General features: G+C 35.0%; 1 protein-coding gene across 3 annotated transcripts; it reads left to right on the forward strand.

Annotated features, from left to right (window-relative positions):
* On the forward strand, positions 1 to 27,686 carry dnpep (aspartyl aminopeptidase). Of its 3 annotated transcripts, XM_022220516.2 has the most exons (16): positions 1 to 235; positions 383 to 592; positions 1,384 to 1,474; positions 4,339 to 4,427; positions 4,500 to 4,613; positions 6,052 to 6,177; positions 7,265 to 7,389; positions 7,547 to 7,631; positions 9,195 to 9,302; positions 10,697 to 10,774; positions 11,231 to 11,311; positions 13,234 to 13,394; positions 13,779 to 13,818; positions 15,165 to 15,266; positions 18,635 to 18,802; positions 27,463 to 27,686. In XM_022220516.2, exons 1-16 carry the CDS (start codon positions 83 to 85, stop codon positions 27,511 to 27,513), a joined length of 1,782 nt encoding a protein of 593 aa, XP_022076208.2. In that variant the 5' UTR covers positions 1 to 82; the 3' UTR covers positions 27,514 to 27,686. The 3 variants fall into 3 exon arrangements, with proteins under 3 accessions (XP_022076208.2, XP_022076206.2, XP_022076207.2); XM_022220514.2 differs by lacking the exons at positions 1 to 235; positions 383 to 592 and adding an exon at positions 807 to 937; XM_022220515.2 differs by lacking the exons at positions 1 to 235; positions 383 to 592 and adding an exon at positions 944 to 1,078.

The following is a 27,686-nucleotide window of genomic DNA, read 5'->3' on the forward strand; positions in this document are numbered from 1 at the left end:
GAACGCCGAGTTTTCCTGTTAACGTTGTTTAAACCGCAGAGAGTATTTCTAGGTCTTCCAACGCTTCCTAAATAGATGAAAAATGACAGGCTGTTGTGCCTTTGGGTGCACAAATCGGTCAGAGAAGGGATTCCACATGTTTAGGTTTCCCAGTGATCCTGAAAGAAGGAAACTGTGGGAAAATAAAGTCCAGAGAGTGGGATGGAAACCGACTTCATCATCGTTTTTGTGCCAGGTTAGTCCCATGTACGTACTTTCAAGTTATGATGTATGGGTGAATGACAGATAGAAAAGTGCAAGTCAGGTGACTGTGACGGCAAGCATGCATTTGAGTTATTATAAATTGAAAACATATATCCATTTTGTTTTATTTTAAATGCAGGAACATTTTGACATTCATCAGTTTGAGAATGAGCGACAAGATGGGAAGAAGAAGCTGAAGACGAGTGCAGTGCCTACTATTTTCTGCTACACTAAGCGTCTCAAGGTGCAGAAGCCTCCGAAGAAGCGGGCGTTAACTTGCACTAGACCAACTTGTAGAACTGGACACAAACCTCATTTGCAAGACCACGGCTACTCTGAGAGAGAGAAGGTGAAAAGAAAGAATAACGCCGAAGCAAATTATTTCGCATTGCTCAAATAAGTCTACATAAGTGTCCCTTCCCTCTTTCCATTTCTCTGTCCTCTAAATTGTAAAAAAAAAAAAAAAATCATTATTATTGATAAGCAGTCATCCTTTTTTACTTTTGAAGGATGACTAGAAAGCTTAGAATGTAAAAATCCAAATAAAACACAGTGCGCGCTAAGCAAGTACACACACAGTGAATAGAAACAAAATGGCGTCAAATCCCCAGTTGTCGCAACTCTTTAATACAGGAACACGTTCAGACCATAGACTGGGTCACCGCGGCGACATTTTGACGTCCAGTTAATGCAGGTGAGTGCCATAAAATGATTCTTGTCGGGGCGGCGTGTGGAGATGTTGCTCCGTGACTGCGAGCTGCTTTGACTTTAGCCGTCAGAGGAAGAGGAGAGAAGAAGACGAGGCGAGGCAGAAAGCTCGAGTGTCCCGGTTCAGGTTGGTTAGCACAGGCTAGCTAGCAGCCGGTGCTTCCATTATCGGACTGTGCCTGATTTACACACCATTTCCTGTTTACGGTAGATGGCAGCCGTCAAGTAATTATGTTTTTATGATTGTTTCTGCGTTCGTGGTGTGTCACTTTTTTTATCTGCTAATGTGGAAGCAAGCGTTGATATCTCTTTCCAAGTGTCCGAAGTTGGAAGTAGTAGCCGGTAGCTGGTCGCTGCTAGCTTCGCTGTCTCATCGCTAACGACCAAGTTGTGTAATTTTTTTTCCGCCTTTCTGCTCTTTTTTCCCTCCAGTCGTTGATCATGAAGAGCTCCAAGGACGCGGTGCAGTCAGCTGCCAGAGAGTTTCTGCAGTTTGTCAACAGAGGGGTGTCTCCATACCACGGTAAATCTGAAAAACTGTGAATTTAGCCCTTAAATTACATTAAATCTGTATCATATTATAGATTTCTGTGTGGTGAGTGGTGGTGATTCACTCTGAATCCATTTAAATGTACTTAAATGCATGTTCAGTGCATTTAAAGCGTTACAAACTCCTATGTGACAGTATATAGATCATGTTATTGCAGAAAAAAAATCACACCAAACTCCGTTCAGAAATCTTTAAATTTAAAGTCCTCTTGCTTCTCAGCGCACATTTCACAATCACATTCGCCCTTAATGGGCACAAAACGTACAAGGAAGTTGGTGTCACTCTGGGAATAATGAAAATAGAATAATAAAATAGCTATTGAGAAATAAGCAGATTTTTACACATCTAGTAGAGAATATATGTACATCTAGTTGAGCAAAATGTCAATTGCTACAGTGAGAATACTTCAAAAAGCAGAGAATTCTACAAGATATGGTTTTATTCTGTATTAATTAATGAGCCACGTGCACTGAAAACAGGCCAGACTTTTAAAATATACTCTGTTAAAACTGTAAATGTACAAAAAAGGACTTGCTGATTATATGTTTCATATTTAAAAGTAAATAAGCTACACTTATGCAACACAGAAGCAGCCAGTCGTGTCAGCTTACACATCTGTTTTTCAGTTTTACTCCCATTAGATCGTATCAGAAAGAACAAATATAAATATCTTTGTATTGTGTTTAACTGTAAGAAGTTTACTGTGATTGGAAACAAAGAAAAACAGATTTGAGAAGTAAAAATAAAAGCAAATATATGAGGTTTTTGCTTTAAAAAGGGTTAAAATGTTTATTGATGACTTAATTATTAATTATTGTCGTTTTTCTTGGTAAAGTCGTTAGTTTTATAATTCGTTTTTTTTTTTTTTCCAAAACATATTAAAACTGATTATTTGTTATTACAAGTCCAGTTCAGATAAGATAGAAGGTTGTGTTTGATGAGGAAGAAGCAGTTTGGAGTTTGGTTTGAGATTCTTCTTGTGTCAGCGTTAAAAAGTGACGGCTTTGAAGCTGAGATAAGATGAACGGATCCTTGATAATCTCTCCTACCTTTGCACTCAGACCTCAGAATAAACTCTGGTCTGGTCACAGAGTGTTTTATTGGGGAAATATGTGTGAAATGGAAACAGTTATCAAGTGTAAAAGGTGAAAAATTAACAGGATTGGTGATAAAAAATTATTAAAATCATTAATCACTAGTGTGTGCTTTAACAAATGCTCTATAAATAAAGATTATTATGATATTAATATATTTTATTGCCACTAAAACCAATAAAAGAATCATAAAATCAAAAGAAAGACTTTAAAAATAAGACATAAAGACCAATGAAAGCAGAAAATGCAAAGAAAATGATCAGAAATGGAACAAGATAAAAGATTAAAGTTAAACCCTAAAATGAGCTGAGTTAAAAAAAAATGTAAAATAAGTAAATAAAAGCGTAAGATGTTACTTTGGACTTTAAAAATGTTCTATAAATAAATAGTGTTATGATATTAATACATTTTAGTTTCACAAGAATCAGAAAATCAAGATAAACACTTTAAGCACGTTATAATTATGTAATAAAGACCAACGAAAGAAAAAATATTGTTAATTATTTATTATATGTATTATAATAATAATTATTAAAATTATAGGGATAAAATGCTCCTTAACAGTTTGATCAGTTTTAAAATAATGTGGGCTTTCAAAAGTGTTCTATAAATAAAGATTATTATTATTTTAATACATTTTAGTGACAGAAAAAAAACAATAACAGAATAATAAAATCAAGATAAACACTTTAATCACAGTTAAAATTATGAAATAAAGACCAAGGAAAGAAAAAATACAAATAAAAATTATTGTTTTTAAAATGACACAACATAAATTATTAAAATTAACAATACAAAAGAATAAAAAATATTTTTTAAAAGATAAGACATAGGCTTTAAAAAATGTTCTAGAAATAAAGATTATGATTTTAATACATTTTAGTGCCAAAAAACGAGTAAGAATCATGAAATCAAAATAAACACTTTAATCAGTTAAAATTATGAAATAAAGACCAAGGAAAGAAAAAATATAAATAAAATTATTATTTTTTAATTGACACAAAATAAGTTATTAAATTTAAACAATAAATAAATATAAGAAAAATTTAAGTCTTTTTAAAATATAAGCGCGTGCTTTTAAAAGGTGTTCTATAAATAAAGATTATTATGATATTAGTACATTTTAGTGCCAAAAAAAACAATAAATGAGTCAAGATAAACATAAAAAATACAGATAAAAATTATGAAAGATGAAACAAAATAAAAGATTAAAATTAAATAGTAAAAAAAGTCAGTGTACAATTAAAAAAAATATGTAATTAAAAGGATAACACGTGTGCTTCCAAAAATGCTCTATAGTTGAAGATTATTATGATATTAATACATGTCAGTGCACGAAAGCTAATAAAAAAACATAAAATCAAGATAAGCGCTTAAATCACTGTTAAAATGATAAAATAAAGACCAATGAAAGAAAAAACATTACAAAAAATTCACAAAATAAATTATTGAAATTAAATGGTAAAAAGAAAGAAGGGTAAAATTAAAAAAATAATAATGAAAAGGATAAGATGCTAATGTGTGCTTTAAAAAGTGTTCTGTAAATGAAGATTATTATGATATTAATACATGGTAGTACCAAAAAAAATCACTAAATGAGTCATAAAGTCCGGTTAAATGAGGGTACATGAGCAGCTTATTGTGGATCCTGATAAATCGTTGTTCTTGTTGATGTCCAGTGTTCTTAAATCTTAAATCTGATCTTTTATCTACTTGATGAGTTGAATGGTTTTCTCCCTGCAGTGGTTGAAGAATGTAAGCGTCGTCTGCTGGAGGCCGGGTTTGTGGAGCTGAAGGAGACGGAGCCGTGGAGCGTGGCGCCGTCGAACAAGGTGAGTGGACTGAAAGAGCGAAAATAGATAAATAGAAACGATCTAAAATGAACCAGACGTGTCTCTCTGCAGTACTTTGTCACCAGGAACTTCTCCAGCGTCATCGCCTTCGCCGTGGGCGGACGCTACCAGCCGGGAAACGGCTTCTCCATGATCGGCGCGCACACAGACAGCCCCTGCCTCCGGGTGAGACTCCGCCCACCTCACCTGCTGGCCAATCACACACCTGCACACCTGTCGGAGCATAGCGGAGCTGAAACATGAGGAGGCAGACAGACGCCACGCTGAAACCGATGAGAAACCAAAAGAAACGCCTGAGCTGTGAAAAACTAAACAGAAGATCTGCTTCTGGGACCTTTTTAATTTTTTAGGGCGATACTGATTTAGATTATTGGTAGTCGAGAAGATAGCTGTTCTTTGGAGCCGATATCCATTAAATGTGACGTTTTAACAGCATGTGAGAGCAGAGAAGCTGTTATTCTTCATTCATAAGGGAGGCTAGAACTGAATATGTGCAATAGAAACAGCAAATATTCAATTATCTCCAGTTTGTGTTGGATCGACTGACAGAAAAGTTCTCTACAGCAGTGGTTCTCAACCCTGTTCCTCAGGACCCCATGTCCTGCATGTTTTAGATGCTTCCCTGCTCCAACACACCTGATTCAAATGATCAGCTCGTTATCAGGCTTCTGCAGAGGCTTGATAACGAGCTGATCATTTGAATCAGGTGTGTTGGAGCAGGGAAGCATCTAAAACATGCAGGACATGGGGTCCTGAGGAACAGGGTTGAGAACCACTGTTCTACAGGACTTAGAATTCGCTAAAAAGTTACCCAAAACTTTTTAAAAAATGACTCCATTTTTTTTTTAAAATGGTTACAGAAATATCCAAAATGACTCAACAATTTTCTAAAATGACTCAAAACTTTAACAAAGTAATTCAAAGTTCTATAAAAATGATTAAAAACCTCAAAAATAATCTAACTGGTAAAAAAAAACAATCTCCAAAATGACTTAAAAATTGACTAAACATTTTTAAATTCTCTGAAATGACTCAAAGGTTTTCCAAAGCAGCAAATTTTTTTAGCAGAAAATTGACCAAAGTGACTTGAAATGTTTCCTAAATCACACAGAATTCTCCAGATTCTGTAAAATATCGGCAGGACTGATTAAATTTGCAGTTCCATCTGCTGTTCTTCTGTATTTTCTTAATATTTCACTGTTCTACGTTTTAAATCTTTGTTGTTTTTCAGGTTAGTCTGTGCTAACTTAGCCGCTAGCTGTTAGCATAGCGTTAGCTACTGTGAGAGAAGCTAACTTCCTGGTTTGTGGCGACAGCTTGCGTTTATTGTTCAGCTTTGTAATGCTGATTTTTATGCATTAAATTTAGCAACAATTGGTCCGTAATTTATAACATCGCCTCCGATAAATTTATCGACTTTATTGATCCAGTTTCTGCCTCATTTTATTCCATTTACATCAATACTTGTTTCCAGATCTCCTCCTTCATTTTCATTATAATTTCACTTTTATTTTGAAATCCAGCCAGAAACATGACACATTTCCAGTTTAAGGCTCATTGCTCACACGTTGTTGTGTTTTTTATGGCGTGTTTGTGGTTCCAGGTGAAGCCGAGGTCAAAGAGGTTGAAGCAGGGCTGCCTGCAGGTCGGGGTGGAGTGTTACGGCGGCGGCATCTGGAACACCTGGTTCGACCGAGACTTGACCATCGCCGGCCGTGTGATGGTCAAGGTAGGATCTGCTCAGTAAAGAAAATAAAGTCAGGTTTAGCTGCTACAACTGTAAATTTAATTCTAAATGTCTCGCGGTTCTCCTAATGATATTTTCCATTTGATAAAACTGAGATTACACAATCTAAATGAATCAAATATTTATAAATGTGAGAAAACTTCAATTTAAGAAGAGCAATCGAAGACACAAGTAAAAGAAATAAAATGTGCAAAAAAAATTGCACAAAATAAAACGATTAAAGTACGCTCTGTAAAAACAAAATGATTTATTTAAGTGTCACATACACTAATAAAAGAAAATAAACAAAAAGTAAAGCTTGGATATTTGTTTTTTTTATTTAATTTCCATTTACACATTTTTTTAATAGTGTGGATTTTGAAAAGGGCTCTGTAAATGAATAATATTATGTGTTTATTGATTTATATATTTTAGGGCTACAGAAACTGATTTGAAAAATATATAAAATAAAATGAAAAAAAACTTGGATATAATTTTTTCTTGCAGTTTTTACAAATTATTTTTCCTTTCTCCTGTGACCTGAAAAAAATAATTTAAATTTTTTGTTCTTTTGACAAAAAAATAAATAAATAAGTCTGAAAGGGACTCATAAATGAAAAATATTATGTATTTATTTATTAATGTATTTTAAAAAATTATTTTAGTGGCACAGAAACTAATTTTAAAAATATGTAAAATCAACGATAGCTTGAAAATGGAATTACAATTTTGCAGTTGAAGTAATTGTTGTATTTAATTATTTTTCTCCTGTGGCTGGAAGAAATTAATTTGGAGTTTTGCTCTTTTAACAAAATACTGGTATTTTTATAAAGAGAAAATCAAATGTTGAGGGATACCAAAAGGAGAATTGACTGATTAATTCAAGTTGACAAGACAAATTCTTCATATTCTGTTGTGATTTGAGCAGTTTTCCTGCCTCATTGTTCTCTTTTTGTGTGCTTTTTGTTGCTTAATTCAAATCCACAACATGTCATTTAAGTAGTAGTTGTGCTTCTGATTAATGCGAGTCTCCAGTAAACGATCTCTGAAATCCTTTGAAGTGACAGAAACGTGGTTTTTCTTCCTGCAGACGGACGGCCGGCTGGTCCACCGTCTGGTCCACGTCTGCAGACCTCTGCTGAGGATTCCTCACCTGGCCATCCACCTGCAGCGCGACATCAACGACTCCTTCGGCCCCAACAAGGAGAACCACCTGTACGTCCACGAACTCTGCAGTTTAAGGAGTTTGTTCAAATATTACAGCTCGGCCAAGTTCGAAAACACAACAAAATATTGCTAAATTTAACTGTGGATGCCGGAAAAGTTATTTGTGTCGAACACTGAGGAGACGTTTTGTTGGTTTGTGCCTCAGCGTGCCGATCATCGCCACGGCCATCCAGGAGGAGCTGGAGACCGGCTGCACGTCCTCTGGAGACGCATCCTCTGCTGCCAGCACGGTAAAAAACTGTACCAATATTCTTAAAAATTCTCTAAAATGACTCAGAACTTTAACAACGCAATTTTATTTAAAAAAAAAAACAATCAAAAATGACTAAATAATTCTCTAAATTGACTCCAAACATTTCCAAAGTAACTTGTTTTTTTTAAAAAAAGAATTCTCCAAAATGACTCAAAATGCTTCCAAAGAGATTCAAAATTCTCAAAAAAGATTAAAAACCTTTTTAGAATAGCTCAAAACTTCTTCAAAATGGTTAAAACATGGACAAAAATCACTTAAAAATGTTTTGGAAGTCACTCAGAATTCTCCAAATTCTCTAAAATAGAAATAGTAGTCACTAAGTTATCTCCTCTGTTTATGTGGGATCAACTTAAAATTTGAAAAAATTACTTAAAATTCTTTAAAATTCCTCAAAATTTTGACCAGAGTGACTTAAAATCTGACAAAAACGACTCAACAATTTTCTAAAATGACTCTAAACGTTTCCAAAGTGATTCAGAATTCTCCAAAAATGATTAAAAACCTCAAAACAAATCTTCTAAATGGTACAAAAAAGCTGTCCACAATGACTTAAAAATTGACCCAAATGGCTTAAAATGTTTCCTAAGTCACTGAAAATTGTCCACATTCTGTAAAGTAGAAACAGGACTGATTAATTATCTCCTGTTTATGTGGGATTGACAGACAAAAAAGTTTCCAAAATGATTTCTAATTCTCTAAAATAATTCAAAATGTTTCCAAAGCGAGTATATTTTTTAAACAAGTAGTGAAAAATTCCCCAAAAATACTGAACAATTTTTTGAAATGACCAAAAACTTTTCCAAAATGATTGAAAATTCTCTAAAAATAATTAAAACCTTTTCAAAATAACTTAAAAAGCAAAAAACATGAATAATAATAAATAACATAAATTGACAACAATGACTGTAAATTTTTCCAAAATGATTAAAACCCTCAAAAAACCTTCTAAATGGTACAAAAAAATCCAAAATGACTTAAAATATGAAAAAAAAGACTCAAAATGTTGCTTAGAAGTCTCCAGATTCTGTAGAATAAAAGCAGAAGTGAGTGTTGCACTTTTTAAAATAATTTCAACATTTTTCTCACCATTTATTTATATTTTATTTCTTTGTATTGTGTGATGTAAGTTTTATCACTTGGAAATTATTGTTAGGACAAATACTAGATGTTTAAAATTAAATGTAAAAAGATGTAGCTCAGGATGGACACATAAAAATTCAAATTATTGAATCAATAAATGAAATCGAAATGATTGAAGTAGCATTTAAAACGTCGAATAATTCTGCAAAATAATAGAAGCTCATTTAAAAAAATACTGAAATCTGATCAGAGCTGTGATGATTATATTGAAGGAGCTAAAGTTTCAGAATCATTTTGCTTTATTGATGGATTAGAGGTGTGTCAGTAGAGGTTAAATTTGCTTCTATCGCAGGTTTTTTGGCCTCACAGACTCCCAAAATGAAAACAGCAGCAGCCACACTGCTGTGAAGCGATGAAATGGGAAAATAAAAGTGTTTTTCTGCGTCTTTCTCCCCCTCAGGCTGAGAAGCACCACCCGGCTCTGGTGAAGGTTTTGTGTTCGGAGCTGGGCGTCGAGCCGGAAGCTCTGCTGGACTTCGAGCTTTGTCTGACCGACACTCAGCCGGCGGTGAGTCAAACATTCACCTCCTGGAGCTGGTAGAAAATCCACTTTGACCCCCAGAAACAGCACAGATCTGTTAAAATCTGGTTAAATGTGCTGGAAAAACACACACAGAGAGGTGTTTAAATCATGTAAAAAATAGTCTGAAGTAGCAGAGAAATAAGAGAGCAGATTATATGTTTAAATATCACTATTTAAAGATGAAAATATTACATCTGTTTTTATCTAAGTTTTTGTGACGTGATTAAAAAACCACTGTTAGATCTGAGTGATCTTAAATGTGGGCGGACGAAGCACAGGATATCTGGAGAAATTAGGACTTCCTGCTGCATTTAAACTTTGTCAATAGAAAAAAAACGTAGAAATTAACGCGCCATCTGAAGTCCAACAGTGATTATTTTAATTAATGCTGAATTATAAATTGTCTGGGAAAAAATCTGCAGGTTATTTTGAGATGAACTAAATGTCTCGTAGTACTTTCTGCCTGCTAGCTTTGTTAGCTTGAGGCTATTTTAAGTTTTCTGTGCTGCAAACCAATGCAGGCTTTGAATTTCAAACACAGAAAAACACAGAAATATGTTGTCTGGTTACATTCTGCTGTAGCACAGTGGGTGGACGTAGCACAGGATACCTGGAGAAATCAGGACTTTCTGCTGTATTTAAACTCCGTAGATGGAAAAAATGTAGGAAGTAGTGCTCCATCCACTGATTGTTTTAATTAAAACTCTGTTAATTTTGATTTACAAAATGTGTAACAAAAACATTCAGGTTATCTCGAGATAAACTAAATTTGTCATGGTGCTTTCTACCTGCTAGCATTGTTAGCTCAAGGCTAATTCACACTTTCTGTCTGCAGCCCAATGCAGGCTTTGGATTTCAAACAGGAATGTATTGTCTGGTTCCAGATTCTGCTGCAGCATCGTATTAATGTGATTATTCCTGAGGCGTGTTGAGCACAGTGGGTGAACGTAGCACAAAATATCTGGAGAACTTCGGACTTCCTGCTGTGTTTAAGCTCCGTCGATGGAAAGAATGTAGAAATTAAAGCTCCATTTAAAGTCCAGCTGTGATTATTCTTATTAAAAACTCTATAAATGATGAATTATAAAGTGTGCAAAGAAAATCTGAAGGTTATCTGGAGATTAGCTAAATGAGTACTTTCTACTTGCTAGCATTGTTAGCTTGAGGCTAATTTATGCTTTCTGTGCAGTGTTGGAATATCTGGTTCCAGATTAACGCTGCAGTACTGTGATAATTCCCAAGATGGAAATGAGAAGCAAAAGAAGAAGCTCCTTTGTTTAGCTGCATTATCAGTATTCATATTTATATTCATGAGGGATCCACGGTCAGATAAATGTTTTTGGTATTGTTTGGTCATTTTCTTCTTCTCCTTTCTGCAGGCTTTGGGAGGAGTGTACGAGGAGTTCATCTACTCTCCTCGTCTGGACAATCTGCACAGCTGCTACTGCGCCCTGAAGGTCACATTTAACACTCGTACATTTAAATAACAATAATAATTCTGTTCTTTATACCTGGAAACCTTTGGTATTTGTCCTCTATTTCACTCATTCTATCTGTGGGCTTCTGTCAGACACATTCTTGGTGCATTTATTCAAAAAAGCATCGCAATTAGCTGCAACTGAAGTCTTTTTCTTGTGTTGCTTGTTTCAAAAAGTACTAAAAATGGTTGTTTTATTCCCCTAATATTACACTGTCTGGATGAACATCTGCCTCAGCCTTAAAACTGAAACAATTAAATGTAATTTCAGTGTTTTTACTTACACAAAAAAGTCAGAAAACATTAGATTAAATCTGCTCGGCAGCAATTTCTGCTTCTCTCTGAATGTTTTTCTTTTCTCATGAAGCAGAATGAGCTTTTTTTTTGTTGTCTTTTTTATTATTATTTTGAAGACTTTCTGTCTGTTCTGGCTCAGGGGCTGATGGAGTCCTGCTCTGGAGACTCTCTGGCCAACGATCCCAACATCCGGATGATCACACTGTATGACAACGAGGAGGTGAGGATTAATGGAGGACAATCGGTCTGAGATTTATCCTAAAGGTGGCTTTGAACGTCTCACCACGGCTGCTACTGTAGCCCAAGCTTCAAAGCATTTGTGGAAAATGAGAGAGCGCTTCGATTTGGGTTGAAAACTGCAAAAAAGAATCTAAATCGGGGTTGTCAAACATGTGGCTCGTGGGCCAAAACGGGTCCTCCAGAGGCTCCAATCCGGCCCGACTTTGTAAAGTGTAAAAATTCCAGAGAAGACATTTACTGCAGATTATAAATTTATAAAACTGTTAATTTAAAATAAGATTGTTCACTGTTGTTTTGTCATTTTGTGTCTCGTTTTTGTAATATTTTGTCTTGTTTGTTTTGTTTGACATTTGTCTCGTGTCTTTGTTATTTTCTTTTTTTTGGTCTCACTTTTGTCGTTCATCCATTTTTTTTTGTCGTTTTGTTACTTTTTGTCAATTTTTTGTCTCTTTTGTGGTGCTTGTCTCATTTTTTTTGCCGTTTTCTGTCCTGCTTTTGTCCTGTTTTTGTTTTTGTAAATACAACCATGTACCATTTTATTTATTTTACCATTTTGTTGTTTTCTTGACTCTTTTGTATGACTTTTGTCTCATGTCTTTGTCATTTTGTTTCTTGTCTTTTTGTCTCGCTTTTGTCGTTCATCCATTTTTTTGTAGTTTTGTTACTTTCTTGTCTAATTTTTTATCTTCTGTTGCTATTTTGTGTCCTGCTTTTGTCCTATTTTTTGTTTTTGTTGTTTTCTTTATTGTATGACTTTGTCTCATGTTTTTTGTTTTTGTCTGACTTGCGTCATTTGTCTTTTTGTCAATTGTTTCTCGCATTTTGCCATTTTTTTCTCGTTCTTGTCGTTTGTCCACTTTTTTTTGCTGCTTTTTAAATTTTTTGTCCTTTTTTTTGTTTAGTTTTGTGTTGTTTGTCAGTTTTTTCTTTCTCGCTTTTGCTATTTTGTTCTCGTTTTTGTAATATTTTGTTGTTTTTTGTCAGATTTTTGTCTTTTGTCTCATGTTTTTGTTTCATTTTTGTTGTTTTGTTTCCTTTTTATCTCACCTGTGTTTGTCATTTCTTTGTCATTTTGCTTCTTGCTTTTGTCCTTTTTTGTCTTTGTGCAATTATTTGTGTAATTTTTAGTTTTTGTTGCTTTAACTCTTGTCTAATTTTGTTGTCTCTTTTGTTTCATGTTTTTGTGGTTACTGTCTCGCTTTTGTAATACTTGGCCTTGTTTTTGCTGTTTTTCTGTCTGACTTGTGTCATTTGTTTCATTTTGCGTCCTTTTTGTCTTGTGTTTGTCTATTTTTTGTTGTTTTATTTCTCGCGTTTGTCGTTTTTGTCTTGTTTGTCATCTGTGTAATATTTTGTCTTGTCTTTGTCCATTTTTTTGTCACTTGAACTTTTTTGTCAAAATTTTCTTGTTTTTGTTTTTTTGAGTCATTTGTCTCATTTTTTTGGTCATTTTGTTTCTTATTTTTGTCGTTTTGTGTCTCATTTTTGTAATGTTCTGTCTTGTTTTTTTTGTTTTTGTCTCTTTTAAAGTCGAGTCCTATATCGTTCAGTTCCAGGTGACTAAATGTTGTTCCTTTGTAGACACTCTGTGATCTGGAAGTTGAAATGTGGAAACTGAGGCATAATATTGGTGAAATGTTATTTATTTTTCTTTAGAAATTTCAGGTTGTTTGTAATGTTTTGTAAAAGGATAACTCCTTAAATGTGAACATATTCAGAATGTACATTTTGCCCTTCTTTCTAGTGACTGAGAAATTTTCCCCCTAATCACGAGTTAAACCTGAAATGCAGCAATACAGAACGTCTGAATAATCTAAAACCCAACATTGGTAAAGATTGAAGATGCAGTTGAGGTATTTCTCTGGTGACTTTCGGAGCCTTTTTGTTGTGTTTCTCCTGCAGGTGGGATCAGAAAGCGCTCAGGGAGCTCAGTCCAACCTGACGGAGCTCATCCTCAGCCGCCTCGCCGCCTCCCCCTCCAACCTCACCGCCTTCCAGCAGGCGGCGCCGCGATCCTTCATGATCAGCGCTGACATGGCTCACGCCGTGCACCCGAACTACCAGTCAGTACCGACGACATCCGTCACTGTAGCACCATAAGCTGAATGAAAACAACTGCAGTTATTACTTTACTGTTATTACATTTTGTACAATTCAGACCAGCCAGAAGTAGAGTAGTAAAAGCTTTGCTTGTTATATCTGGATGAACTGAGTGCTGTCTACCTGTTAGCCTCGTTAGCTTAATTTGTTTTCCTGAGGCGTGTCGAACACAGTGGGTGAACGTAGCAAAGAATATCTGGAGATATTAGGACTTCCTGCTGTGTTTGAAGAAAAAATGTAAGAATAAAAGCTCCTTTGAATGATGAATTTAATTAAAACCACCAACCCCTCATTTGAGTGTAACTTTATCACGTTTAATTTCAATTTTGTTGACCTTTTCCTGTCAGGGAGAAACATGAGGAGAACCACCGACCAGCTTTCCACAAGGTGACGACATTTACTTACTTACTGAATAATGATTTTATAGCAGTGAATATTGATTGAGATGATTTGTAAAATCTGAGCTCATTAGTTTTTGAGTTAAATATTCTTAAAGAAGTTGGAGTCATGTTAGTTTTTGTGTCGTTTTCTTCTCGCCAATCTCTGGATTGATGTTTGAAGAGTCATAACCTGAGAAATAATGTAGCTGGAGACCTGATATTTGGCACTTCCATTGATATTTACATGTAGTGTTTAATGGTTCATCCCTGATTTGATACAGTAATACAAACCAGTTAATTGATGGTGCAAATTTGGTTAAAAGGGTTCATATTTGTCATGAAGGAGTGGTTTCACCATCATACCTGCTCAATGCATGTTCAGATATTAGTCATAAATGGTATAAACATAATTTAACCCAATGTTTTTCCTCATAAAGTAGCATCAGACTGATGCCAGCCTCTAAAACTCCTATTGGTGCCAATGACCGGAAACCATCTGAGTCTCTTGGAGTGAAAAATGAAGATTTGATGGTTGATATAACATCGAATTAGACAAACGTGGACATTTTTACCAAATTTGCATCATCATATAACTGGTTTGTATTATTCTGTCAAAGCAGGATTGAACAGTTGAAGACCACAAAATTAATGAACCTCCATAAAACCATTCTACAATATATATACTTGTATTATTGGGATAATTGCTTCTGAAATATTCAGATAATAAACATGATTGCTTCTGGTAAAACTTTCCATAAAGTTATTTGAAGGACTATCCCAGCAGCAGAACTCTATTGAAGTGGTTTCTCCATCGTACCTGCTCAGTTCATGTTCAAATATTGGTCATAAATGCAAAAAACATAGTTTTAACCATTGTTTTTCCTCATGAAGTAGCATCTGAATGGAACCAAACTCTAAAGCTCCTATTGGTGCCAATGACAGGAAGCAAACTGAGCCTCTTAGGGTGAAAAATGAAGGTTTCATGTTTGGTGGAACATCGGATTAAACAGAAACATGGACATTTTAACCAAATTTACACCACGGTATAGCTGGTTTGTATTATTCCATCAAAGAAGAGTTGAACCAATGAGAACCACACGTACATATAAATGGATCAGCCAAATTTCAAGACTCTACCTGCATTATTTCTTAAGTTATTGCTATTCATGCATTGGCGTGAAGATAACAACGCAAAAATCAACATGTCTCCAACTTCTTTAAGGATTTGTAACCGACACAGTTTACATAATAACAGATGTCTGCGCAGAATTAAAATCTGATGAACTAAGGTGAAACGACCCATATTAGTTGAGGTTTTTTGACTGTTTTTAATGCGACTTTTCTTCATTTCAGGGCCCGGTGATCAAGTTCAACAGCAACCAGCGCTACGCCACCACCGCCGTCACCGCCGCCGTCGTCAGGGAGATCGCCAGTCGGGTCGACGTGCCCCTTCAGGTGATTACAGACGGAAGGTTTTCATTTCTTTGTGTGTCTTTGAGTCGCTCACCGGCAAACACAGATCTCCTAGCAACGTGTGAATCAATGTGTGAAGTAAAACAAGGGGGCAGCGATTTTCAGAAAAAACAAGGAAGGAAGGTTTCTCTCTTCCATTTAATCATAGTTTATTTGACTCGATGGGATCCACTTCAGTCTGGTGGCAGAAACATGACATTTTTTAATGGGAAAAAGACATCTTCATGCTAATTGTGTTAAATGTAGCATCTCTTTTAAACAGAAATAGCATGAGACACCAGTGAGACTGTAATTCTTCATTGTGTTTCTGTGAAAACGACAGAAAGGGACGGATGATTATTTCTTTCAGTCTTGCACAAAAGCCTCTAAATGCCGTCTGTGATAAGAAGAAAGCGAACGAGGGAGGCGACAAGGTTTCATAACAAGAGCCTCAGCAGAGAGTTAAACATCGGTACGCCGTAAACTTGAGGTTGAAGAAAATCCTCGTTGCCCGACTGCTAGAACAAGGCTTTTCCTGAAGACAGATGCAGAAACAAGACGTCAACCAACTACAATCTAACTTTGATGTTTAATTTTCACTCTCGCGTTTTTGCTAACAAAACAAAACCAACATTGCCGGTGTTGTTGCCTTGTAGATGCCTTAAATCATGTTAGCAGATTCAAGGTTTGTGCAAAGTCGTTTGAAATCTTAACCCTTTAAGCTTCAGTGTACCGCCGGCGGTACACCTACTAATTTGCATAGGAATTTCAAGAATGTCCGACGGGTGCAAACGCGATTATACAAACACTATACGCCGATGGAAAGCTTAGATTCTCATGAATCCGCCGGTATAAACCACTTTCAGATGCGATTACCACAGCGGGTGAGAAAAACACATTTGTCCGACAAAAACTAATATTCATCCATCCGTTCTCTATACACGGCTTCAAAGCACACAGCGCGACTCACATTTCCGGGTTAATTATTACACACACAAAAAAAGATTCCACAAAAAACGGCCATAATCCAACCTTTTACATCAGATGACACAAGCCAGTAAACTATTTTGTCCAAAACATGTCCTGAAGTCGGTATAAAATCCCCGAATCGGTCGTTTTCAAGGAAATGCACCTCCCGATGCGCGTCCAATATTCCCCGTATTTTTCGTAATTTTTTTTATTTAAAAATAGAATATTAGCGATTTTTTTGTACTGAAAACGGCTGGAATTGACTGACGCTTAAAGGGTTAACTGCAAAAGAAGAAGAAATGTGTTTTTGATCTTCAACGAGCTGAGAAGAGCGTTATGACGGTCATTTTCTGTTTATCTACTGCGAGAAGTACCGCATTAGCTACATTTTTTTAATCTTTTCATGCTTGTTCTTTTATTTGGCATACTTTCAGGTTTCTGATATTAATTTAGAGCTTAAAAAAACCAATAAGATGACTAAACAATGTGTGAGCAACAGTTTCTTTTTCTCGCTGGAACCTTCAACAGTTGTTGGCTTTTGCTTCTCCTCCTCAGAACTGGGTCCTGAAGTTTGACTTCAGTGGATGAAAGCATCCAAACTCACTTCCTGTTTTGAAGCTTCGCCACCAAATTCATTTGATTTTGATGGATGAAAGCGTTTGAAAATTTCCGAGTCTGCCTGATTTGGTGAAAATTGAAAAGAAATTGAGTCGTTTTAAAACTTTAAAAACCACATTGGCAGACGTTTATATAGCATACATGTGATAATGAGCCTTTATTGAGCCCACAGTGGGTACATTTACATGATTACAGCAGCAAACATTGAAGAAATATCAACAGAAAAATAAAAAAACACAAAGTTACTAGTTCTTCCATGTGAATATTCAAACTCCTCTGGATGTGGAACTCAGCCAAAAGTGCCTCATTTACTGGTGTGGTTAAAAGTTACACGTCTAAATGTAATTTCAACTTTGACCCATTGGTGGCGCTACTGATTTTTAAGCGTTGACACCAAAATTTGCTACCCTCTGCCTTTATTCATGCTTCAACTTTCTGCCAAGTTTCATTAAATTTGGCCTGGTAGTTTTTGGTACAGAAAACAAAAGCCACAAATATTAGCAGAATTCTGCGTCTCAATGACACAATTAGCAGCTCTTCTTGTCAAATTTGTCTGTAAACTGAATGTTGGAAAACCCGCGGCTTACCGTGTTTTATTTTTTTTCATCCACAAAATGGTTGCTTACTTCTAATCTCAACACTTCTGTAGTGGTTTGTGGAACCTCGATTCCCTAATTTTATAATTTTGGAGGCTTGCAGAAGTTTTTTTTCAATGTTGTCGAGAAAATCGTAATTTAGTTTGTAGATGCTGCAGTTCCTCTGAAAGGCCACTAGAGGCAACATGGGCTGATAGAAACAGTGAATGAAGCAACTCGGAAAACCTTTTTTTGGAGTTGTTTTGCATCATTGTTTAGTTGTTTTACGTCTTTTTGAAATATAGTACATCTTGTCATTGTTTTACGTCTTTGTAGTAGTTTTGCGTCTTTTTGTAGTAGTTTTACATCTTTTAATTTGTTTTGCATATTTTTGAAGTTGTTTTGTCTTTTTGAAGTTATTTCAAATCTTTCTGAAATTGTTTTTAATCTTTGTGAAGTTGTTTTGCATCTTTGCAGTTGTTTTACATTTTTGTAGTAGTTTTACATATTTTTGTTGTAGTTTTACATCTTTTTGAAATAGTTGTACATCTTCTTGTAATTATTTTAGATCTTTTTGAAGTAGTTGTCCATCTATTTGTTATTGTTTTACATCTTTTGTAATTATTTTACATCTCTGTGAAATAGTTTTACATCTTTTGTAATTATTTTACATCTCTGTGAAATTGTTTTGCATCTTTTTGTAATTATTTTACATCTCTGTGAAATTGTTTTGCATCTTTTTGTAATTATTTTACATCTCTGTGAAATTGTTTTGCATCTTTTTGTAATTATTTTACATCTCTGTGAAATTGTTTTACATCTTTTATAATTATTTTACATCTCTGTGAAATTGTTTTGCATCTTTTTGTAATTATTTTACATCTCTGTGAAATTGTTTTGCATCTTTTTGTAATTATTTTACATCTCTGAAATTCTTTTGCATCTTTTTATAATTATTTTACATCTCTGTGAAATTGTTTTACATCTTTTATAATTATTTTACATCTCTGTGAAATTGTTTTGCGTCTTTTTGTAGTTCTTTTGCATCCCAGGAGTTGCTTTGTATCTCTTTGTAGTTTTGAATCTTTCTAATTTTACATCTCTGTCATCATTTTGTGTCTCTTTATAATTGTTTCTCACCCTTTTCAGTGCTTTTTTTTTTCTGTCTTTAGAGTATCTCAGACTAAGACTTCCTGTTGTCTTCTACAGGACGTGATGGTTCGTAACGACAGCCCCTGTGGAACCACCATCGGTCCCATCCTGGCCGCCCGGCTCGGCGTCCCGGTGGTGGACATCGGAGCTCCTCAGCTGTCCATGCACTCCATCAGGGAGATGTGCTGCACCTCCAGCATCCTGCAGAGCACCGCACTCTTCAAGGTAACACACTTTTAATGCTTTTAAAAACACAAAAACCAATTCACAGGGCAGTCGCTCTCACTTTATCACTCAGTGTTTAACCAACAACTCTCTGACAGTCTCAACAAAACTTAACAAAACTTAGGTTTTACTGCAAAAACATCAACAATATTTCCAACTATTTCAATCCAAACTTTCTTCTCAGCCTCTGAAGTGGAACAAACCTTAAAATATTTTAACGTTTAGTCAGAAGATTTGAAAATGTAACCGCCAACTTTGAGAAACTGAGACTAATCATTGGACTAAATAATCATGTTTTATCAAATAAGAAGAAGAAATCAGTAGATTACCAAAGCTGACATGTCTTTGATCGTTAACCCGTTAAAGAGATTATTTGAAGGACACAGGTGATGATTACAAGTTTCTCATATCAGGGGAGTTCGTTTATCTGCAAATGCAAAAGTCGTCCTCTGGTTGCAGCTTCTCGATGTGGGAACTTATATTTTTTTTGTTTGTTTTAATTTTTAGCAAAATAAAAATGCTGTGAAAAGAAACTGTGATGGGACTTTATCACTATTTACAGACAGAATGTTCCATTTCTCCGCATCACTGCAATAGTTTCATAGCTCTTTAACTGTGTTTTACATCTTTGTAATTGGCTTTTGCGTCTCTGTAGTTTTGTGTGTCTTTGCGGGTTTTTATAATCATTGTGCACATTTGTAGTTGTTTTGCGTCTTCGTTTTGTGTATTTGTTGTTTTGCTTGTTTTTGTAATTTTTCTTCTCTATGTTGTTGTTTTGCTTCTCTATGTTGCTGTTTTGCTTCTCTATGTTGTTGTTTTGCTTCTCTATGTTGCTGTTTTGCTTCTCTGTTGTTGTTTTGCTTCTCTTTGTTGCTGTCTTGCTTCTCTTTGTTGTTGTTTTGCTTCTTTGTTGTGTTTTTGCTTCTCTGTTGTTTTGCTTCTCTTTGTTGTTGTTTTTGCTTCTTTTTTGTTGTTTTGCTTCTTTCTGTTGTTTTGCTTCTTTCTGTTGTTGTTTTGCTTCTCTATGTTGCTGTTTTTGATTCTCTTTGTTGTTGTTTTTGCTTCTTTTTTGTTGTTTTGCTTCTTTATGTTGTTGTTTTGCTTTTCTTTGTTGTCGTTTTGCTTCTTTCTGTTGTTGTTTTGCATCTCTGTGTAGTTGTTTTGCTTCTCTTTGTTGTTTTTTTGCTTCTCTTTGTTGTTTTTTTGCTTCTCTTTGTTGTTGTTTTGCTTCTCTTTGTTGTTTTTTGCTTCTCTTTGTTGTTTTTTTGCTTCTCTTTGTTGTTGTTTTGCTTCTCTGTGTTGCTGTTTTGCTTCTCTTTGTCATTTTGCGTCTGTGTAGTTGTTTTGCTTCTCTTTGTTGTTTTTTTGCTTCTCTTTGTTGTTTTTTTGCTTCTCTTTGTTGTTGTTATGCTTCTCTTTGTTGTTGTTTTGCTTCTCTGTGTTGCTGTTTTGCTTCTCTTTGTCATTTTGCGTCTCTGTGTAGTTGTTTTGCTTCTCTGTGTTGCTGTTTTGCTTCTCTTTGTCATTTTGCATCTCTGTGTAGTTGTTTTGCTTCTCTTTGTTGTTGTTTTGCTTCTCTTTGTCATTTTGCATCTCTGTGTAGTTGTTTTGCTTCTCTTTGTTGTTTTTTGCTTCTCTTTGTTGTTTTTTGCTTCTCTTTGTTGTTGTTTTGCTTCTCTGTGTTGCTGTTTTTGCTTCTCTGTGTTGCTGTTTTGCTTCTCTATGTTGTTGTTTTGCTTCTCTGTGTTGTTGTTTTGCTTCTCTTTGTCATTTTGCATCTCTGTGTAGTTGTTTTGCTTCTCTTTGTTGTTTTTTTGCTTCTCTTTGTCATTTTGCGTCTCTGTGTAGTTGTTTTGCTTCTCTTTGTTGTTGTTTTGCTTCTCTTTGTCATTTTGCATCTCTGTGTAGTTGTTTTGCTTCTCTGTGTTGTTGTTTTTTTGCTTCTCTTTGTCATTTTGCATCTCTGTGTAGTTGTTTTGCTTCTCTTTGTTGTTGTTTTGCTTCTCTTTGTTGTTGTTTTGCTTCTCTTTGTTGTTGTTTTGCTTCTCTTTGTTGTTGTTTTTGCTTCTCTTTGTTGTTGTTTTGCTTCTCTTTGTTGTTGTTTTGCTTCTCTTTGTTGTTGTTTTGCTTCTCTTTGTTGTTGTTTTTGCTTCTCTTTGTTGTTGTTTTGCTTCTCTTTGTTGTTGTTTTGCTTCTCTTTGTTGTTTTTTTGCCTCTCTTTGTTGTTGTTTTTGCTTCTCTTTGTTGTTTTTTTGCCTCTCTTTGTTGTTGTTTTGCTTCTCTTTGTTGTTGTTTTTGCTTCTCTTTGTTGTTGTTTTGCTTCTCTTTGTTGTTGTTTTGCTTCTCTGTGTTGTTTTGCTTCTCTTTGTTGTTGTTTTGCTTCTCTTTGTTGTTGTTTTGCTTCTTTGTTGTTGTTTTTGCTTCTCTTTGTTGTTGTTTTTGCTTCTCTTTGTTGTTGTTTTGCTTCTCTTTGTTGTTGTTTTGCTTCTCTTTGTTGTTGTTTTGCTTCTCTTTGTTGTTTTTTTGCCTCTCTTTGTTGTTGTTTTTGCTTCTCTTTGTTGTTGTTTTTGCTTCTCTTTGTTGTTATTTTGCTTCTCTTTGTTGTTGTTTTGCTTCTCTTTGTTGTTTTTTTGCCTCTCTTTGTTGTTGTTTTTGCTTCTCTTTGTTGTTTTTTGCCTCTCTTTGTTGTTGTTTTTGCTTCTCTTTGTCACTTTGCGTCTCTGTGTAGTTGTTTTGCTTCTCTTTGTTGTTGTTTTGCTTCTCTTTGTCATTTTGCGTCTCTGTGTAGTTGTTTTGCTTCTCTTTGTTGTTGTTTTGCTTCTCTGTGTTGTTGTTTTTTGCTTCTCTTTGTCATTTTGCATCTCTGTGTAGTTGTTTTGCTTCTTTGTTGTTTTTTTGCTTCTCTTTGTCATTTTGCATCTCTGTGTAGTTGTTTTGCTTCTTTGTTGTTGTTTTTGCTTCTCTTTGTCACTTTGCGTCTCTGTGTTGTTGTTTTGCTTCTCTTTGTTGTTGTTTTGCTTCTCTTTGTCATTTTGCGTCTCTGTGTAGTTGTTTTGCTTCTCTTTGTTGTTGTTTTGCTTCTCTTTGTCATTTTGCATCTCTGTGTAGTTGTTTTGCTTCTTTGTTGTTGTTTTGCTTCTCTTTGTTGTTGTTTTGCTTCTCTTTGTTGTTTTGCTTCTCTTTGTTGTTGTTTTGCTTCTCTGTGTTGCTGTTTTTGCTTCTCTTTGTTGTTGTTTTGCTTCTCTTTGTCATTTTGCGTCTCTGTGTAGTTGTTTTGCTTCTCTGTGTTGTTGTTTTGCTTCTCTTTGTCATTTTGCGTCTCTGTGTTGTTGTTTTGCTTCTCTGTGTTGTTGTTTTGCTTCTCTTTGTCATTTTGCGTCTCTGTGTAGTTGTTTTGCTTCTCTTTGTTGTTGTTTTGCTTCTCTTTGTCATTTTGCGTCTCTGTGTAGTTGTTTTGCTTCTCTGTGTTGTTGTTTTGCTTCTCTTTGTCATTTTGCATCTCTGTGTAGTTGTTTTGCTTCTCTGTGTTGTTGTTTTTTTGCTTCTCTTTGTCATTTTGCATCTCTGTGTAGTTGTTTTGCTTCTCTTTGTTGTTGTTTTTGCTTCTCTTTGTTGTTGTTTTGCTTCTCTTTGTTGTTTTTTGCCTCTCTTTGTTGTTGTTTTTGCTTCTCTTTGTTGTTGTTTTTGCTTCTCTTTGTTGTTTTTTTGCTTCTCTTTGTCATTTTGCATCTCTGTGTAGTTGTTTTGCTTCTCTTTGTTGTTGTTTTGCTTCTCTTTGTCATTTTGCATCTCTGTGTAGTTGTTTTGCTTCTCTGTGTTGTTGTTTTTGCTTCTCTTTGTTGTTGTTTTGCTTCTCTTTGTTGTTGTTTTGCTTCTCTTTGTTGTTGTTTTTGCTTCTCTTTGTTGTTTTTTGCTTCTCTTTGTTGTTTTTTTGCCTCTCTTTGTTGTTGTTTTTGCTTCTCTTTGTTGTTGTTTTTGCTTCTCTTTGTTGTTGTTTTGCTTCTCTTTGTTGTTTTTTTGCCTCTCTTTGTTGTTGTTTTTGCTTCTCTTTGTTGTTGTTTTGCTTCTCTTTGTTGTTGTTTTGCTTCTCTTTGTTGTTGTTTTGCTTCTCTTTGTTGTTGTTTTTGCTTCTCTTTGTTGTTGTTTTGCTTCTCTTTGTTGTTTTTTTGCCTCTCTTTGTTGTTGTTTTGCTTCTCTTTGTTGTTGTTTTGCTTCTCTTTGTTGTTGTTTTGCTTCTCTTTGTTGTTTTTTTGCCTCTCTTTGTTGTTGTTTTTGCTTCTCTTTGTTGTTGTTTTTGCTTCTCTTTGTTGTTGTTTTGCTTCTCTTTGTTGTTTTTTTGCCTCTCTTTGTTGTTGTTTTTGCTTCTCTTTGTTGTTGTTTTTGCTTCTCTTTGTTGTTTTTTTGCTTCTCTTTGTCATTTTGCATCTCTGTGTAGTTGTTTTGCTTCTCTTTGTTGTTGTTTTGCTTCTCTTTGTCATTTTGCGTCTCTGTGTAGTTGTTTTGCTTCTCTTTGTTGTTGTTTTGCTTCTCTGTGTTGTTGTTTTTTTGCTTCTCTTTGTTGTTTTTTTGCCTCTCTTTGTTGTTTTTTTGCCTCTCTTTGTTGTTGTTTTTGCTTCTCTTTGTTTTTTGCCTCTCTTTGTTGTTGTTTTGCTTCTCTTTGTTGTTGTTTTGCTTCTCTTTGTTGTTGTTTTGCTTCTCTTTGTCATTTTGCATCTCTGTGTTGTTGTTTTGCATCTCTTTGTTGTTGTTTTGCTTCTCTTTGTTTTTTTGCCTCTCTTTGTTGTTGTTTTTGCTTCTCTTTGTTGTTGTTTTGCTTCTCTTTGTTGTTGTTTTGCTTCTCTTTGTTGTTGTTTTGCTTCTCTTTGTTTTTTTGCCTCTCTTTGTTGTTGTTTTTGCTTCTCTTTGTTGTTTTTTTGCCTCTCTTTGTTGTTGTTTTTGCTTCTCTTTGTCACTTTGCGTCTCTGTGTAGTTGTTTTGCTTCTCTTTGTTGTTGTTTTGCTTCTCTTTGTCATTTTGCATCTCTGTGTAGTTGTTTTGCTTCTCTTTGTTGTTGTTTTTGCTTCTCTTTGTTGTTGTTTTGCTTCTCTTTGTTGTTGTTTTGCTTCTCTTTGTTGTTGTTTTTGCTTCTCTTTGTTGTTGTTTTGCTTCTCTTTGTTGTTTTTTTGCCTCTCTTTGTTGTTTTTTGCCTCTCTTTGTTGTTGTTTTGCTTCTCTTTGTTGTTGTTTTGCTTCTCTTTGTTGTTGTTTTGCTTCTCTTTGTTTTTTTGCCTCTCTTTGTTGTTGTTTTTGCTTCTCTTTGTTGTTTTTTTGCCTCTCTTTGTTGTTGTTTTTGCTTCTCTTTGTCACTTTGCGTCTCTGTGTAGTTGTTTTGCTTCTCTTTGTTGTTGTTTTGCTTCTCTTTGTCATTTTGCGTCTCTGTGTAGTTGTTTTGCTTCTCTTTGTTGTTGTTTTGCTTCTCTTTGTTGTTGTTTTGCTTCTCTTTGTCATTTTGCATCTCTGTGTTGTTGTTTTGCTTCTCTTTGTTGTTTTTTTGCTTCTCTTTGTCATTTTGCATCTCTGTGTAGTTGTTTTGCTTCTCTGTCATTTTGCATCTCTGTGTAGTTGTTTTGCTTCTTTGTTGTTGTTTTGCTTCTCTGTGTTGTTTTGCTTCTCTTTGTTGTTGTTTTGCTTCTCTGTGTTGCTGTTTTTGCTTCTCTTTGTTGTTGTTTTGCTTCTCTGTGTTGCTGTTTTTGCTTCTCTTTGTTGTTGTTTTGCTTCTCTGTGTTGCTGTTTTTGCTTCTCTGTGTTGCTGTTTTGCTTCTCTTTGTTGTTTTTTTGCTTCTCTTTGTCATTTTGCATCTCTGTGTAGTTGTTTTGCTTCTCTGTCATTTTGCATCTCTGTGTAGTTGTTTTGCTTCTTTGTTGTTGTTTTGCTTCTCTGTGTTGTTTTGCTTCTCTTTGTTGTTGTTTTGCTTCTCTGTGTTGCTGTTTTTGCTTCTCTTTGTCATTTTGCATCTCTGTGTAGTTGTTTTGCTTCTCTGTGTTGTTGTTTTTTTGCTTCTCTTTGTCATTTTGCATCTCTGTGTAGTTGTTTTGCTTCTCTTTGTTGTTGTTTTTGCTTCTCTTTGTTGTTGTTTTGCTTCTCTTTGTTGTTGTTTGCTTCTCTTTGTTGTTGTTTTTGCTTCTCTTTGTTGTTGTTTTGCTTCTCTTTGTTGTTTTTTTGCCTCTCTTTGTTGTTGTTTTTGCTTCTCTTTGTTGTTGTTTTTGCTTCTCTTTGTTGTTGTTTTGCTTCTCTTTGTTGTTTTTTGCCTCTCTTTGTTGTTGTTTTTGCTTCTCTTTGTTGTTGTTTTTGCTTCTCTTTGTTGTTGTTTTTGCTTCTCTTTGTTGTTGTTTTGCTTCTCTTTGTCATTTTGCGTCTCTGTGTAGTTGTTTTGCTTCTCTTTGTTGTTGTTTTGCTTCTCTTTGTCATTTTGCATCTCTGTGTAGTTGTTTTGCTTCTCTTTGTTGTTGTTTTGCTTCTCTTTGTCATTTTGCGTCTCTGTGTAGTTGTTTTGCTTCTCTTTGTTGTTGTTTTTGCTTCTCTTTGTTGTTGTTTTGCTTCTCTTTGTTGTTGTTTTGCTTCTCTTTGTTGTTGTTTTTGCTTCTCTTTGTTGTTGTTTTGCTTCTCTTTGTTGTTTTTTTGCCTCTCTTTGTTGTTTTTTTGCCTCTCTTTGTTGTTGTTTTTGCTTCTCTTTGTTGTTGTTTTGCTTCTCTTTGTTGTTGTTTTGCTTCTCTTTGTTTTTTGCCTCTCTTTGTTGTTGTTTTTGCTTCTCTTTGTTGTTTTTTTGCCTCTCTTTGTTGTTGTTTTTGCTTCTCTTTGTCACTTTGCGTCTCTGTGTAGTTGTTTTGCTTCTCTTTGTTGTTGTTTTGCTTCTCTTTGTCATTTTGCGTCTCTGTGTAGTTGTTTTGCTTCTCTTTGTTGTTGTTTTGCTTCTCTTTGTCATTTTGCATCTCTGTGTTGTTGTTTTGCTTCTCTTTGTTGTTGTTTTGCTTCTCTTTGTTTTTTTGCCTCTCTTTGTTGTTGTTTTTGCTTCTCTTTGTTGTTGTTTTGCTTCTCTTTGTTGTTGTTTTGCTTCTCTTTGTTGTTGTTTTTGCTTCTCTTTGTTGTTTTTTTGCCTCTCTTTGTTGTTGTTTTTGCTTCTCTTTGTCACTTTGCGTCTCTGTGTAGTTGTTTTGCTTCTCTTTGTTGTTGTTTTGCTTCTCTTTGTCATTTTGCATCTCTGTGTAGTTGTTTTGCTTCTCTTTGTTGTTGTTTTGCTTCTCTTTGTCATTTTGCATCTCTGTGTAGTTGTTTTGCTTCTCTGTGTTGTTGTTTTGCTTCTCTTTGTCATTTTGCATCTCTGTGTAGTTGTTTTGCTTCTCTTTGTTGTTGTTTTGCTTCTCTTTGTTGTTGTTTTGCTTCTCTTTGTTGTTGTTTTGCTTCTCTTTGTTGTTGTTTTGCTTCTCTTTGTTGTTGTTTTTGCTTCTCTTTGTTGTTGTTTTGCTTCTCTTTGTTGTTTTTTTGCCTCTCTTTGTTGTTTTTTTGCCTCTCTTTGTTGTTGTTTTGCTTCTCTTTGTTGTTGTTTTGCTTCTCTTTGTTGTTGTTTTGCTTCTCTTTGTTTTTTTGCCTCTCTTTGTTGTTGTTTTTGCTTCTCTTTGTTGTTTTTTTGCTTCTCTTTGTTGTTGTTTTTGCTTCTCTTTGTCACTTTGCGTCTCTGTGTAGTTGTTTTGCTTCTCTTTGTTGTTGTTTTGCTTCTCTTTGTCATTTTGCGTCTCTGTGTAGTTGTTTTGCTTCTCTTTGTTGTTGTTTTGCTTCTCTTTGTTGTTGTTTTGCTTCTCTTTGTCATTTTGCATCTCTGTGTTGTTGTTTTGCTTCTCTTTGTTGTTTTTTGCTTCTCTTTGTCATTTTGCATCTCTGTGTAGTTGTTTTGCTTCTCTGTCATTTTGCATCTCTGTGTAGTTGTTTTGCTTCTTTGTTGTTGTTTTGCTTCTCTTTGTTGTTGTTTTGCTTCTCTTTGTCATTTTGCGTCTCTGTGTAGTTGTTTTGCTTCTCTTTGTTGTTGTTTTGCTTCTCTTTGTTGTTGTTTTGCTTCTCTTTGTTGTTGTTTTGCTTCTCTTTGTCATTTTGCATCTCTGTGTAGTTGTTTTGCTTCTTTGTTGTTGTTTTGCTTCTCTGTGTTGTTTTGCTTCTCTTTGTTGTTGTTTTGCTTCTCTGTGTTGCTGTTTTTGCTTCTCTTTGTTGTTGTTTTGCTTCTCTGTGTTGCTGTTTTTGCTTCTCTGTGTTGCTGTTTTGCTTCTCTTTGTCATTTTGCGTCTCTGTGTTGTTGTTTTGCATTTTTAGACTTAATTATTTCCTGACTATTAAAGAAAATAATCACCAGAATGAACAGTAATTAAAACAAGCTGCAGCATTAATCAGGACGTGATGGTTATGAAGCTTCCAGCTGTCGTGTGAATTTTAATAAAACATTTCTCTCAGGTTCTGTTTCTTTATTGATATCACATGTTTTTAGCAGATGGAGATTTTTCTCACTTTTCTTCTCAGTTTTGTGAGCTTTGAAGAATTCAGCTTTGGAATCGTGGTCTTTATTGTTTTTATTTAGATTTATTTAAATGTCTTTTTTTTTAAACCTCGCTGCCTCTTCCTGTCTGCTTCCTCCTCAGGGTTTCTTCGAGCTGTTTCCCAGCGTGAGGAGCTCGCTGATCGTCGACTAGAAGAACCACCACCGCGGGACAGAAAGGCATTCAAGGCGTCATTTTTTATGTTTGTGACGAAAATGACGACTCTTAACATGCTGTAATTTTAATAAAATCCACATACGAAGATGTAAAACACAAATTTCTTTCGTATCAACAGAAATCCTTTAGAATAAAATGTTTAAAATCCG

This window comes from Acanthochromis polyacanthus, chromosome 22 (genome assembly GCF_021347895.1).
Source record: "Acanthochromis polyacanthus isolate Apoly-LR-REF ecotype Palm Island chromosome 22, KAUST_Apoly_ChrSc, whole genome shotgun sequence".
Lineage (NCBI taxonomy): Eukaryota > Metazoa > Chordata > Actinopteri > Pomacentridae > Acanthochromis > Acanthochromis polyacanthus.